At 39.3% G+C, this 14,780-nt stretch overlaps 1 protein-coding gene across 1 annotated transcript; it reads right to left on the reverse strand.

Annotated features, from left to right (window-relative positions):
• Nucleotides 1-10,598: 10,598 nt before the first annotated feature.
• On the reverse strand, nucleotides 10,599-13,465 carry eif4ebp3l (eukaryotic translation initiation factor 4E binding protein 3, like). The gene is made up of 3 exons (XM_032555483.1): nucleotides 13,076-13,465; nucleotides 11,576-11,758; nucleotides 10,599-11,177 (listed from the first exon to the last, which is right to left on the reverse strand). Exons 1-3 carry the CDS (start codon nucleotides 13,206-13,208, stop codon nucleotides 11,149-11,151), a joined length of 345 nt encoding a protein of 114 aa, XP_032411374.1. The 5' UTR covers nucleotides 13,209-13,465; the 3' UTR covers nucleotides 10,599-11,148.
• Between the last annotated feature and the right edge of the window lie 1,315 nt (nucleotides 13,466-14,780).

Genomic DNA, 14,780 nt, shown 5'->3' on the forward strand with positions numbered 1-14,780 from the left:
TTGACACAAATTGCATACATAGCTGTTAAAAAAAACCTCCCCTGGCAGATTATTTTACTTGTAAGCCATCTTTCCCACATCATGTATGGACAAAATCTGCCAGTGGAACTACTACTTTAGTTAATATTAAGGAATTGGTGACTTACGACAAGCTCCTATATCTTACTTGTATTTGTTAGTACACTATATAGTACTAACAAATATTAGTACTAATATTTGTTAGTATATATATATATATATATATATATATATATATATATATATATATATATATATATATATATATATATGTATACAGTACAGACCAAAAGTTTGGACACACCTTTCTAATTCAATGGGTTTTCTTTATTTTCATGACTATTTATAAGGCAAGAAATCCCACTTATTAACCTGACAGGACACACCTATGAAGTGAAAACCATTTCAGGTGACTACCTCTTGAAGCTCATCAAGAAAATGCAGAGTGTGTGCAAAGCAGTAATCACAGCAAAAGGTTGCTACTTTGAAGAAACTAGAATATAAGGGGTATTTTCAGTTGTTTTACACTTTTTTGTTTAGTGCATATTTCCACATGTGTTATTCATAGTTTTGATGCCTTCAGTGTGAATCTACAATGTCAATAGTCATGAAAGTAAAGGAAACTCATTGAATTAAAAGGTGTGTCCAAACTTTTGGTCTGTACTGTATATAACAATTAATAAAATTACGAGAATAAAACACAACTTATGTTGGACATTGGTAAATTTAAAACAACAGTTAAGCATTAGCTTTCAACATATTTTCATTAAAACCCGGCTAAGATCTGTTCTGCAACCTTCAAAATGTCCTCATTGTTCAGAACCAAACATCTTCAAATTGTGGTTGAGAGGAACTGATAATCGTGATGGTGTCCAGAAGAGGACGCCAGGGCTCCATACGCCATTTGTGTAATTAGGGCTGTTGCAAATGATTATTTTAGTCGGGTAATCTATGACTTGTTCTGACAATCGGATAATCGAATAAAATATTTAATTTTCAATTTTATTATGCAAAATGAGAACTCTCATTTTGCACAATTAAAATGCAAAACGCAAAATTTTTGCATGAGAAATTTTGCATTGTTTCATTTTGCATGAGACTATGCAAAATGAGAACTGTCTAGAACAGGGGCCACCAACATTTTTCATCCTGGGAACCCTGAACCAATTTTTGCTCACTGGGTGAATTTGTGGATTTCTGAAATGTATGATTTTATGCCTTCTTTTACCAACCTTTTATTTGTTGCATTCATGTTAATGTGTATTTAAAGACATAACATAGAACTTTTCACAAAAAATGTGTAATTAATCTGAATTCTCACTGTCACCTTGCAGTGTCTCAGTGACTCCATTAGAGGTCGCAATCGCTCCTTTGAAGATCTATGATTTAGACCGTTTACACGTAGCCTATAGGAACAGTTCTTAGCTCTTAATTCTTTACTCACTACCCTCAAATTAAAGATTAGATTTTTCTACATATTCTCAGTGTGAAACAAACACATCTACAATAAAAGATTCATTTGTTTTTAATGATTGTGTACTGCTGTATTGCTGGCTGCATGACACATTTTTACCAGATGAAGTTTGGTCAGGAACTGCTGAACGAAAGTTCAACAAATCGGGGTTTCTAAAGTTGGTACTGATCTATAGTCTCTGCCCAGCATGCTTCTTGCACACTCCGCTTACATTTATGCATAATATTGCAATCCACCAAATAATTAGAAATGACCATGTAAATAATTATAGCAAAAAATTATTTTAATAAAAGACAAAAGGAGTGAAACAAAAAAAAGTGTGAAAAATAAAACTGATATATTTCAAGCTTCTAAACATCAACCTCCGTGGCTAAATAGCAGCCAGGGTCTGGTGACATTTGGGAACAGAGCCCAGTTTTAAGGCAGATGAGGGGTAAAGATAGATTAAGTCTTTGGTTTACGGGAGACTAAGAATTATCCAATGCAGAACACAGCAATTCCAAGATTCAGCAGCAACAGAGTTTCTTCAGGCAGCTCTTTTCTGTGGTGTCATCTTTCTTTTCCGTCACCACAACCACTGAAAGGGAAAGATTTAGAAAGGTTAGAGAAGACAGGACGAAGGGCAAAAGAAATCGACAAATCATACAGTGAGGTTTTTTTTCTTATCCAAAAATTACAGAAAACTAGAGAAATTTTGGAGAATTACTCTGTCAGGACTCCAGCAGAGAGTTCAAGGGTAATCAAGGCTGCTATGATTTCCTCTAATTACATTCCTCATAGGAGGAACATATCCATGGCTTTTTGTTGCTGTATTGCTGGCTGCATATAATAGGTTTTCAGCATGAAAAACAATAACACTTTCTTCTACTTCACATATGGAGCAGAGGTTCTATGTCTCATCCAGTCAATAAGTTTTAATTAGAACCATTAGAGGAGTATGTTAGCCAGTTTAGCAGATGTTCACAACTAGGGAAAAAATGAGTCTAACACAGGATTAGGTTTCAAAAGCAACTCTAAACAGCTGAGATTTTAGTCTAGATTTAAAGAAACTCAGTGTTTCTGCTGTTTTGCAGGGGTTTTTTGTTCCAGATTTGTGGTGCATAGAAGCTGAATGCTGCTTCTCCATGTTTGGTTCTGGTTCTGTGGATGCAGAACAGAACCAGAACCAGAAGACCTGAGAGGTCTGGAAGGTTGATACAACAACAGCAGATTTTAATGTATCGTGGTTCTAAACTGTTCAGTGATTTATAAACTAACAACAGTATTTTAAAGTCTATTCTTTGAGCTGCAGGGAGCCAGTGTAGGGACTTTAAAACTGGTGTTTTATGCTCTATCTTCCTGGTTTTAGTGAGAACGGGAGCAGCAGCATTCTGGATCAGCTGCAGCTGTTTGATTGATTTGTTGGACAGACCTGTGAAGATGCTGTTGCAGTAATCAATACGACTGAAGATAAACGCATGGATGAGTTTCTCTAGATCTGGCTGAGACATAAGTCTTCTGTCTTGGAAATGTTTCGGGCCTGATCGCTAGGTTTTAGTTGTAATAACTGAAGCTGTGCATTGACTCTAGATTGTTCCTCTTTAGATCCAAAGATAATAACTTCAGTTTTGTTTCTGTTCAACTGTAGAAAGTTTTGGCACATCCACATATTTATCTGTTCTAAACATCTGTTCAGTGAATGGATGGGTTCAGAGTCACCTGGTGACATCGTAATGTAGAGCTGTGTATTGTCCACGTAGTTATAGTAGCTAATCTTATTTCTTGCTATAGCATGAGCTAGTGGGAGCAAATAAATATTGAATAAGAGGAGTCCTAGGATTGAGCCTTGGGGTACCCCACATGTGACTTCTGTCTGCTTCGATGTGAAGTTTCCTATTGAAACAAAGAAATCCCTGTTCTTTATATAAGATTCAAACCAGTTCAGCACTGGAGTGGTTTTACAGATATCTTTACAAATACGTTTGCAAATATCCTTTTGCAAATTCTTGGTCTAATTCCCAGAGGAAAGTTCTATTGGACCCTTTACCTATCTTAAATTTTTATATTATAATGGCATCATTCGAGTTCATTGATCCTAGCGTTGCAGTCGTGGAGCTAACAAGCAGACCTCCTTTCTCGTATTGCCTATGCGAGGTAAAAGGCTGGAGCCTTGTGTCCAGGTGGGTATCAACGATTGTGTTTGTCTACGTCCTCAGATGTCCAGATGTCCAGTCTATGATCAAAAGTCATTTCTAATTCTGTGTATTTTAACTTAAAAAAACTGGTAGGGTATATATTTTCTGTTATACCCTACCTATTAATTGTGTTTCAGCCAAGTGAAACACAATTAACAACTCTACGTCTGAATCCTAATTTTTTCTGAGATAAATCATTCAGTGATAGTTTTGCTTCAAGTAGAGAATATAGTTTTATATGGGAGGTAGAAATTTACCGAATGATAAACTCCGTGTAAAGAGTTTAATGTGGGTTAGTGATATGAACCTAGTGCTCCTTTTTTTTTAAATCAAGTCAAAGGAGATTTCAAATTTCAACTTGGTGGTTCGACGTTGATCAGGTCAGAAAGTATAGAAGGATACAGAAGCGAATGAACCTAGCTTCCTCCATGGGGTGGCGCCAGAGGAACAATATTATCTCCTCTGGCCTGGTTTGTTTTCCTGCATGTTATCACTATCTTCTAAACCATCTTTTGCTGACAAGCAAAAGACGAAGAAAATATCAGTTTAAACATTTTTACTCTGAGAATACGACATCTTGTATTCTTGTCCATTGTGTCTATTTCTGCAACATATTCAGGAGTATTTTGAACTTTGTACATATTAAACGTTTGTATGACAGTAATGTCTATTAGGGAGAATAAAAATACTTTTTCCCAAATCGCAGGACGAGGACTGCCACAGCTGAGTTGTTTGAGTAACATGCACTACCGCTTTTTTGCCGGCAGAGGTCAGCCTTGTCCAGGTGAGCTTTCCATTGAATCGCGAACAAGAAGCAGCCGTTCCTCATGTAAGGTTGTCAGATATGCTTTGTTGTTGCTGTTTAACTTTTCAGTTTCACACTTAACAGACGAGGGTTTTCTGTGCATATACTGAGTATGTGCAGTACAGCTAAAACACTTGTTGAATATTGTTTTCCTGAACATCACACAGAACTGAAAAATCTTTTTCAAACATGGAAATAATTAAACATAAAGTAAGATGATGTGACATCAACAAAGAGACCTAGAATGTCTCTGCATAAATTTGGGCTCCTGATTCTCCAGTGTCTCTGCAACGGTTTCTATGTTTTGCTTGGAAAGGAGCAGCCTGTTTACATGCCATTCTTATTTTTTGCTATGACAGCAGAGTGATCGCCCATGGGCCTCAGTGCTGAGCTGAAATTTGTCAGTGTGTGTGTGTGTGTGTGTGTGTGTGCGTGTGTGCTCTTTTATTTGGAGCTGGCAGCTCTCAGTTAGAGTGAAGGAGACCTGTGCATATTTGCAGAGACTCATCTAAAGTAAACACTCATGTGATTTCACATATACAGGATGTCAACCCGGTCTGGAAGAAATAATACTGGCGTGTTGACACTTTATTGACCTACATTAACTACAGTGTCAGCACAGCGAAGTCCAAGTGTCAAAGGTGCACATTCACAGCTTGCAGCAAAACATGTTTTGCCATTTTTATGTTCTATACATTATTGGTTGGAAGTTACTCAGACACATTATGGCGAAACAGTAAGATTAGATTATTGTTGTTGACATTAAAGTTTGTTTGTCTTTAAAATGTTACAAAAAGATGTTGCTGAAATAAATCCAAGTATATTCTACAGTATTTTTCTACTGTATTTTTGGTTGGAAGGGAAGTAGAACAAAGCAGGTTCTTCTGTATTTTTCCTCTTTTTTTATATGTACATAGTGAAATACCTCCTAAAAGACAAGAGTTATTTCTCCCAAAATGAATCTTAACACTGATATGGATGCAAAACATACAGAAAATAGCCACCTGTTAAATTTACCTGTTGATTATGATAAACGAGACTCTGGTATGGATTTATGACTAGTCTCTTGTGAAGGTGTTTTTTAGCTTGTCTAGTTACACCAAAATTCTGTGTGTTTTTCTGGATTATTTTTATGTAATAGACAAACAAGAAGTTGTGTATAATTGTGAAACTGAAAGACAAGAACAGTAACTTTTCAAAGCAAAGGCTTGGTTATGTTCTGGGGCTGCTTTGCTGCTTCTGGCACAGGGTATCTTGAATCTGTGCAGGGTGCAATGAAATGTCAAGACTATCAAGGCATTGAGGGGGAAAATGTGATGTCCAGTGTCAGAAAGCTTGGTTTCAGTTGCAGGTTGTGAATCTTGCCACAGGACAATGACCAAAAACACGCAACATTCAGGAATAACTTGGACTATTCTGATCTGAGCTCAGCTCTAAATCCTGTTCTGTGGAATGAACTGAAATATCTGGGGAAGGAATCCTTCAAACGTGATACAACTGGAGCAGTTTGCCCTCGAAGTCCAAAATACCTCTCCTACAGGAGAGGCTACAAAAGTCACCTAATTGAAGCGTCTTCCTCAAAAGATTGCATGGGAAAATATCAAGTTACAGCTATCGTCATTTTCATCCAGTCCTGTTTCATTAGTTTTTTGGGGGTTTTTTAATGATTCTGTTAAAACACAGCGTCTGATTTTCATCAGTTAATTTTCTTTAAATTTGTATTTATTGTCTCCATTTCTAGTTATTTCAATGACTGTTGTGGGCTTTTTGGTCAGAGGCGAAGCAACATTTTTCGTCCACGTGTGTAACATGCTGCTAACAGGCATCCTGAAAGAGGAGCGTGCAGGCAGGAAAATGTCTGTTCTGCAATAACACCATACGATGTTGCAATACATGATAAAGTTGCACAATAAACATGGGTAATATACATTTTATAGAATCGGTTTTGTACCTAAACCTAAAGTTATGACACTAGACTGTCCAATAGGAAATCTCATGAAAGGGGAAGATGATGGTCAAAGGCGCTCTTTGCATATTAAGCAATAACATGTCTCACTGTACCCTGTGCAGCAAAACAGAGATTGTGCAACGACCAGGGAGACTGTTTCACCGAGCGAGTAACTATGCCAAAGTGATGCAATTCTAGCAAAGTATTTCCTTAAAAAGTTGTGTGTGTCATATTTCTTTTCTTTAAATATTGTAGATATCAACTTGTGTGTGAGGGGAGGCCAGGGAGGTAAAAAACAGGAAAACATTTTGCTGTTCAAAAACAAATCTGCCATCCAAGTTTCTGTGGTCAGCTTGTCTCTTGGGTTCGATTTCAAAGTGCAGCGGTAATCGAGGAATTGCTTTATTCTCTGAAATGTTTTCGCAAGCTAAAGTCAGAGCGCAGCCCCACTGGCTGAGCTCCCAGGAGCGTGCTTGATCACTGGGCGTAAGGTGGAATGTGTTCGTCTATAGAATCCAGCATGTGCTCCGCTTCAAGTCCCCATCCCCTCCCCCTGTGGAGATCACGGAGCAGGCTGTGTATTTCCAGTGCCTGTTTGTAACGTTGCCCCGGCAACCCAGCCTGACCCCACTTCCTGAGCCTTAACACGGAGGGGCGGACGAAAATAGAGCCTACTCGACTAACCCGTACTTTACCCAACCAAAGGAACCTGAATTTAAGGGGTTCGTTTAGACTCATCATGGGGGGGGCGGGGATGGAGAGAAACACATGGTCATCTCCAGTGTTGTTTACAGTAGTACGAGGCAGAGATTTTTCCAAAACATGTTGTGAAAGTGCGGGATTGAAATGTTTCCTTGGCAGTACGCTGCATGATCAAGACCAAAATAATCCAAGTGTACAGCTGGTTTTTATATTCTTCATGATGTAAATCGTCATCTTAAACTACATAAAGTCGGAACTTGAGTGTTTCTTTGCTGCTCTAGTTTGTGTGGGCACTGATAAGCTCATGTGTCGCCGTCATATGGTCGGTGAAACGGACACTGGCTGAGGCCCTCCTACTTTCAGCAGCCCCTCACAGCTGCTCCAGAAAAAATGTGGGCATATCATGCATGACTTTGCAACGAAAGAAAAACAAACAAACAAAAACAAAACAATGTTAACTTAGATAATAAATGCTATGAATGACTTTGACGAGTTAGTTTTTGTGTAAATTTATTTGCACTTTGAACATCCACAAAGTAAAGTACAACTTTTTTCTGGAAGTTTAGATTTGGCCACGTGTCTCTGATCGATGGTGACCTTTGTAGCACATGTGGAGCTGGTTTCTCTGAACATTAAAGCAGAGCATATTCATCTATGATTCTAGTTTAGGAATGTTCGAAACGCTCACAAAAGGGGCAGATCAATTATATTTCTGCTAAAAAAAACGTTTATCAGTCTCTAACAAAATCTATAACTTTCCTACCAACCTCAAATCTAGCAATAATCAACTTGTTGGGTAACTTATTTTAATGAAGAGCCTGTAAATCCTTATGTTATTACAACAAATTAGATAAATATGTATACTCAGAGAAAATTGAGAAAACGGTTTTAACTGAATGATTGTACTGGAACAAGGTATATTCATCTACATTATTTATGATTTGGATTTCGATCTTCTCTCTTTCAGCCCAAACAATTCAAAACCAAATTGTACAAAAACAATTTTTTTTAAAAGTAATCTGCATGTGGCCAGAAACAGCACAAACATTGAGCTTGCTATAAGGGAACATATGCATGGGATTTTGAACCAGGCATGTGAATCTAGATGATAAATCCAATTTATAAGCTTCCAGGTGTCTTGTCTGTCAGCATATCTACATGTCTATATGTAGAGGACAACTTCAGGGCGTTTTACATTACAGGAGATCAGGAGAAAAGGTTTGTTCTGCCAAAAAACAACACAAACAAAATCTCTTCAATCTGTGCCAATAATTACTGCAGAGGTAGTCTTGCTATGCTGCGCACCAGAATATAAGGGGCTTTTCTTGCATTTGCAGTTTCATACGTTTGTGCATGAAACTGCATCTCATGCACAAACCAGCATCTCATGGTCTTTATCGAAGTCAGCTGGCATCGGATGTTTTTTTGATCACATGCCAAACAAACCCAAACTTTGGCTAATGAAAGTGGATTTTGACCCTTTGCTTCATTCCTGCATTCTCACTGAATAAAATAGCAGTACAGCACATGTAAAATGACTTCTCAACTTCAAATAATTCCCATGATGGTAAAATTCTAAGTGGAGTTTTTTTTTTTTTTTAAATCTTGTTACGAAGCATGAAAATATTGAATCGCGAGTCACTTGTTAGCTGTAATTTTGCTTAGGGATGAGGCCTGTAAGGCCATGAGGCAGGAGCAGCTGTGCAGCCTGACGTATATCACCAAGTCACATGACGCAGGAGTGTGCCTGTCTGCTTCCACTAGCCCAGAGATGGACCTCGACAAAATCCACACAGCTGCCTCGACGGAGCTGAATTAAACATTAATGCTAGAATAGGTGGTGTGTCATTACAAATCTGAGACAGCTGAGAGGTGAAACAGCCTAAAGATTGCGTTGTGGTCATGTCTGGCTGGCAGGCAGCAGCTGCTCACATTCCTAAAGACCCGACCTTCCCCTTTCTGTCAGTGCGTATGATCTACAGATCTGGGACAAGCGAGGAGGCCCGGCCTTGATCGTGTCAACGATTCGAGGTCAGCAGCAGAATCCGTGGCACAGACGGGCCTGGGTGTGTCCGAGGTGCCTAAAAATGCTCTTTCAACTCAGTCCATGATCTGCCACACAGACGCCACGCTGTATCTCATCTCTTAGATATGTCTGATAATGGGGAGTTCGAAGCTGAACCACTTAATTTCATAGAGAGCGTGCGCTCATTTGCATTAACATTCCTACCTTTTGAACTTTTTCATTGGCTTACCACAGCTGCAAACTTTGCTGTGTTTGAATTGGATTTTATGTGATAAACCGACACAGTATAGTGGTGACAAAAATAAGAGATTTGTTTAAATAAAAATCTGAAAAAGTCTGGTGTGTGTTTGTATTTTGCCACCATATGCTTAACAAAAGCCTAAAAAGGCATTGACCAGGGCCAGTAGTTGATGTGTTTATAGAAAAGTGATTGCTAAAAAAAAGAAAAAGTTACGTACAAAAAAAATGTCCTCTGGTCAGATGAACCACAGTGTGAATGCTTTTTTTTATAAAGCAAGGGAGATGCTGTTTAATTATGATGGAAAGAGTTAAATACAGGGAAATCATTAGATTTCTCCCATTTTAGTTTTACTTTGCTTTGGTCTATCACATTGAATCCTGATGAAACACACTGGAGCGAGTGGTTGAAACATGCCCAAGTGTTAAAAAAAATATCATAGTAGAATGAGTGACTGTAGATAATGTACCTGTTGACCCAGATTTGTATAAATCAATACTCTGGCAAATAGCTGTTCGCTTGGACCAATCAATGCGTACATGGTATGTGGAAGCAAGGATTGAAAGTTCAATGTCACAGTAGCTCATATTTCATGACACTTGGGAAGGATGGTCACGTAAGCTACTAAAAGTAGTATGTGAAGGGAAATATATGTTGTGCAATACAACTAGATGTTGCAAGAAATCTGGAAAAAGCAGAAAAAAAACCCTCCTATGTATTCCACTTTAAAATTAAGCACAACTGTGTGCGCATATCAGATGTGAAAGTTCACACAGAATCGTGGCGGAAGAGAAAAATACATTCAGGTTTGCTGTTGTAACTTGACTAGATGTCAATGAGTTCAAAGCGTGCAAATACTTTTCCGAAGAACTGCATCAGATTTGGCACCAATATTTATGTTTAGCCTTAAGCGTCTACCTCCTAATAAAGCCAACATTGTTACACTGACTCAGCCCGTCTGGGTTTCACACGTGCATAAAACAACCCCCAAAATATCGGAGAAGTCGCCATGTTCCAAATCAAGCCATGACAAATCAATGAGATATTGTATTCAAGGAAGGCCTTGGAAATGTGTTTGAGCGAAGTTCAGGACAGAGTTATGTACACTGGTGTTCAGCATAACCTCGACAGTAAACAGTCATATTAGAGACCCTCCGTTTTTAATGTAACTGGGAAAATCAGTCTTGCAAACAGAAAACACACACACACAAGATGACAGCTTACTCATTTATTTTTCACACCTCGTGTCCATACAAAACAAAGTAAGAGGTGATTTTTTTTCAGTAGAAACCCAACCCCCCTCCCAATTGTAAGGGAGACGCATGGCATGTACTGTTAGCCCACCCTTCTTTTTTTTTTTTTTGGAGGGAATTCAACAAAAGCAAACTGATCCATGTATCGAACACCTCTTTTATACATGCTTTGATCAAATAACCATAATCCTCGAACTTAAAACGTAGTACAAGTTTCTTATTTACAAAAGACTAAAAAAAAAGTTTAAATCAAAACAGATTTCATACTTGATTCCATAGTTTCTTTGAAACAAGCGACCAACCAATCCATCCGAGGTTAGACAATTTACACCCAATTTTATAAGGTGAAAAACGCCTTACGTTTGGTTACTTTTTCCATTGCAGGTTCCTCGGTTTTTAATAAAAAATAAAAAAAAAGTGAAAAAAAAGCTTTGTATGTAATGCTTTACAGTCCTTTACGACTTATAAGGCGTTTTAACTCAACACTCCACAGGAGGTAGTACTGCTGACTCAGATGTCCATCTCAAACTGGCTGTCATCTGCAAAGAAACGGACAAAAAAAACAACAAGCATTTTTAAAAAAAGGTTGCATCAGATAAAATCACCCCATTCGGTCACGCCCTAATGGACAACAGAGAGGCGAGACACTGCAGAACTTATCAGCATGCTGTGTTTACCAACAGACAGAAGGGAGGGGAATAAAAGTGAATTTTGATATTTTAACCATTTGAAAACCTTCAAAGCACCGAACCACATTTAACCTGAAAGCATCTCAACATCTCTTTAGATAAACCATCACTCTATTTACCTTCAACGTCAACAGCTCAGAACAGTAATCCTGTTTTTATGAGCTGCTTCTCCTCCGGAGCCAAAAAAAAAAAAAAAAAAAAGGCACACACGCGTTCAGAAAACAGAAGCTAAACGGGCAAATATTTACCTCCGATATCTTTCTCTTCCTCCTCGGCCTCCTCTTTGAGGTCCTGCAGTTTCCCCGTGTGGTGCGCGTGTGTGGCCGGTACCGTCACTCCCGGGATCTGCGGCAGGCAGCACGGCGGCGTCCTGGCGAGGGGCGAGTTCCGACAGTCCAGGAGGAACTTCCTGTCGTAGATGATGCGGGTGCCTGCGTTTGGCAGAGACGAGAGACAGGGGACATTTTGGCGTAAATAACGACCTTGTGGTGGAAGTTCGCACTGGCGAAGAGTCGACTTGCGCCGCATCTTTGCAAGCAGGGAATGTGGATTTATGTCGTCTTTGAGGCAAAAAGAAAAGTGGAAGACATGCTTCTGCTCGCTTCCCTTGCATTTTTTTAACCCCCCAAGCAGTCAAATCCACACATTTCTTTTCAAAAACCCTCCAGCTTAGTGAAAAAGAAAAAAGAAACATGTTGACAACCTATGACAGAGCTGTACATTAAGGGTCAAAGGCACCCACGGATTATGTCATAGATGACCTGTTTTGAAAACTTGCACCATGTGGCGTTGGGAGCGGTCTGCAGCTCGTGTTATTCTGAACTGGAGTTTGAACTGTTCTGCGAAGTATCAGCCCGGCTGAGAGAAAACATGTTATGTAATGGGGCTTGGACCGTTCATCCTGGACAACAAAAAAAAAAAAAGCAGAGAAGGAGGAGGAGACTGTTCAGCATATAGTTTATGACAAGACTGTGTAGAAGAAGAAGAAGACGAAATATGAGATGGAATGCAAGTCAAAACACAGTGGTGGAATCTCTTGCACAACCGTCCACGCAAAAATGGCTCCCCTGCGCATTAAACATTTACTCCACTTCCCCTTCTTTTCAAGTCGTACAGCATGTTCTTTATGCACTTCTAACTCAAAAGATTGGACGGCCTCCAGCTGCACCATAGACGCAAAGGCCAATCAAATGGCTCTGATCTGAGCCGCAAATGTACACCCTCTGCAAGTCACGAGTTTGAAACTTCCTTTTGTTTTCATGCGGGAGGACGGGTTTATGAGCCGTTTTAAAAGGACCTGTGCAGGAGGAAACGAGTCATATTTAAGCATCAGATTGCTTAAACACGTGAAAGCAAACGCATTTGAGAAGAATACTTTAAGATTAAGCAGTTTTAAGTAGAAAGACTGTATTAAAATGTTTGGTTGACGTTTAGCCAAAAAGATATAAGAGATAAAGAAAACTGTTAAGTGTGCAGAGAAAAGATTTTAGGACGGTTGCTTATGACAAGCGTCTGCATTTGTCAGAATTATGTTTTGCTTTCATTCCACGAGTGTTTTGCATTAATTGTGTTATCGCGAGAGCACATAGTAAAAACAAACCTGTGAGTAAAAACCGAATTGGCGAGAGTAATACTTAAAATATTCAAGTTAAGTGTTATTTTTCTAGAGGGGGACACATTTGCACTTTGTAATAGTTACAAATAAAAGCAACGTGAGAAAACACAGCAGCTGAAATCAGTTTTCTTACCTCCGGGCGTGGTAGAGAAGAGGGTCCCCCCGGGTGTCTGGCTGTAACAGTCGGGCAGCTGGGACCAGTCCTTCAGGGTGAGGACCCTGGTCGGGATGGGGCAGCTCTTCACTTGTTTCGTACCAGTCGACATGTTCGGTTTAAACGTAGCAGCTAAGTTTGAGTCGCAGCTTTACCTCCTCTCAGCTTTCCGCACGGTAAAAAAAAACAAAAAAAAAAAACAACAACGTCAATATTGCAGCTTGCTGTGGCCGAACTTAATTTAAAAGTCGTAAAGCAAACGATGAAACAAGTTCAGATTTAAGTGCCTATAGGTTTCCGTCGCCCGAAGGAGCTCGTAGACGCGACCATGTGCTGCGTTTGGAGCCCACGCAGCTGCAGCAGCCAGACTTGATGTTTTTGTGCAGCGACTCTGTGACACGTGGGGGCTACAGTTATTAGGTGCGAACGTTTTATTGTACAGGGCAGCCTGCGAGGGCGGTGCAGCACTGCTGGAGGGGGACTTGGAGATGCACCGGATCACCACTTTGTTTGAACATAAACATACATGCAGGTTTACTATCGATGGTAATCTCAATAAATGGCCGCCAGTGTTCCACTTGTAACCACCTCTTCCTTCAACACTTTACTCACTTGAAAGCTTTACCTCGAACCAAATAAGGCCACAGAAATAAGGTTGTCTGAATGTATTAATGTTGTGACTAATGTGAGGGTGAAGAAAACTGATTGTGAGATGCTATCAAATATAATACCTAACGAATATTGATGATGCTTTGGTGGATTGTGGGTGGTTAGTTTGACTGGAAGTTGTTTTTTTTTTTGGCCTACGACTAGTTATGTGGTGGCTGGTCATGGTCCGCTGCTCTCCGGGCTTTGCTGGTATAAAAAGAAGCGCATCTCCTCGTCATATTCTCAATTATAAGCGGTAACACTGCCCCCTACCTGTGATGCACTTATAGCATATAGTCTTGGGCCAAGGAGGGGACACGTTTCTCACGAAGCTCTCATCGCAGTTGTTTCTAAACTCTCATCAACATCATGTACATGAGTCATTTCTGTTTGTGACGTGTTTCTCTAGTGGCTCGGTGGCTGCAGAACTGAGCTGAACGGGACACTAACAAACTTTGTTTTGTATACAAACTAAGGATGTGTCATAAGAATCTAAGTCATTTTTAAATTCATTTTTAAATATTTAATTGCTGTGTTACAGGGGGACAAAATACCAATACCCTTTTTCTTTTAAGACTCAACTGCAGTTTTCCTTTTGACTTCATCTGTTTTGTAAATCCGTGATAGGGACAGTTGAAGGCTTTCCAAGCTGGGTAAACACACCAAATATTGTTTTTGTAAACATTAACTATACAGAAAATGGAGGCGAAGCGCTGTTTGGTGTGGAAATATTAAACACTGAATTTGATTTCAATGTCTACTTTTGCTCTGAGTCTTGAAAATGAGATTAGGAAATGCTCTTCGGTGTTGCTTTCAAACACTTCCTTCCTGGCTTCCAGGAAAAAAAAGTGCTTGTACTTGCCAACCACTGGGGGGCGACGTTGTCCTGACCAAATCTGAGCCCATTTTAATAATTCTGTAATTATTACGTAATAGAAATTTTTCTGCTGTGTGTTTTCCCCCTGACCCGATGAGATGCATAAATGTTAAATTGAAGTCAGATTTTTTTTTTCCACAAAAGCATATATTAATCCAA

This window comes from Xiphophorus hellerii, chromosome 23, assembly GCF_003331165.1.
Source record: "Xiphophorus hellerii strain 12219 chromosome 23, Xiphophorus_hellerii-4.1, whole genome shotgun sequence".
NCBI classification, from domain to species: Eukaryota; Metazoa; Chordata; class Actinopteri; order Cyprinodontiformes; family Poeciliidae; genus Xiphophorus; species Xiphophorus hellerii.

Excerpts from the sequence above, each read along its gene's own strand:
- eif4ebp3l (XM_032555483.1), bottom strand. The coding sequence starts at position 13,208 with ATGTCGACTGGTACGAAACAAGTGAAGAGCTGCCCCATCCCGACCAGG. Across the intron at positions 11,759-13,075 it reads CTTCTCTACCACGCCCGGAG|GCACCCGCATCATCTACGAC; the intron begins GTAAGAAAACTG and ends TGCCAAACGCAG. Across the intron at positions 11,178-11,575 it reads GGAAGAGAAAGATATCGGAG|ATGACAGCCAGTTTGAGATG; the intron begins GTAAATATTTGC and ends GTTTCTTTGCAG.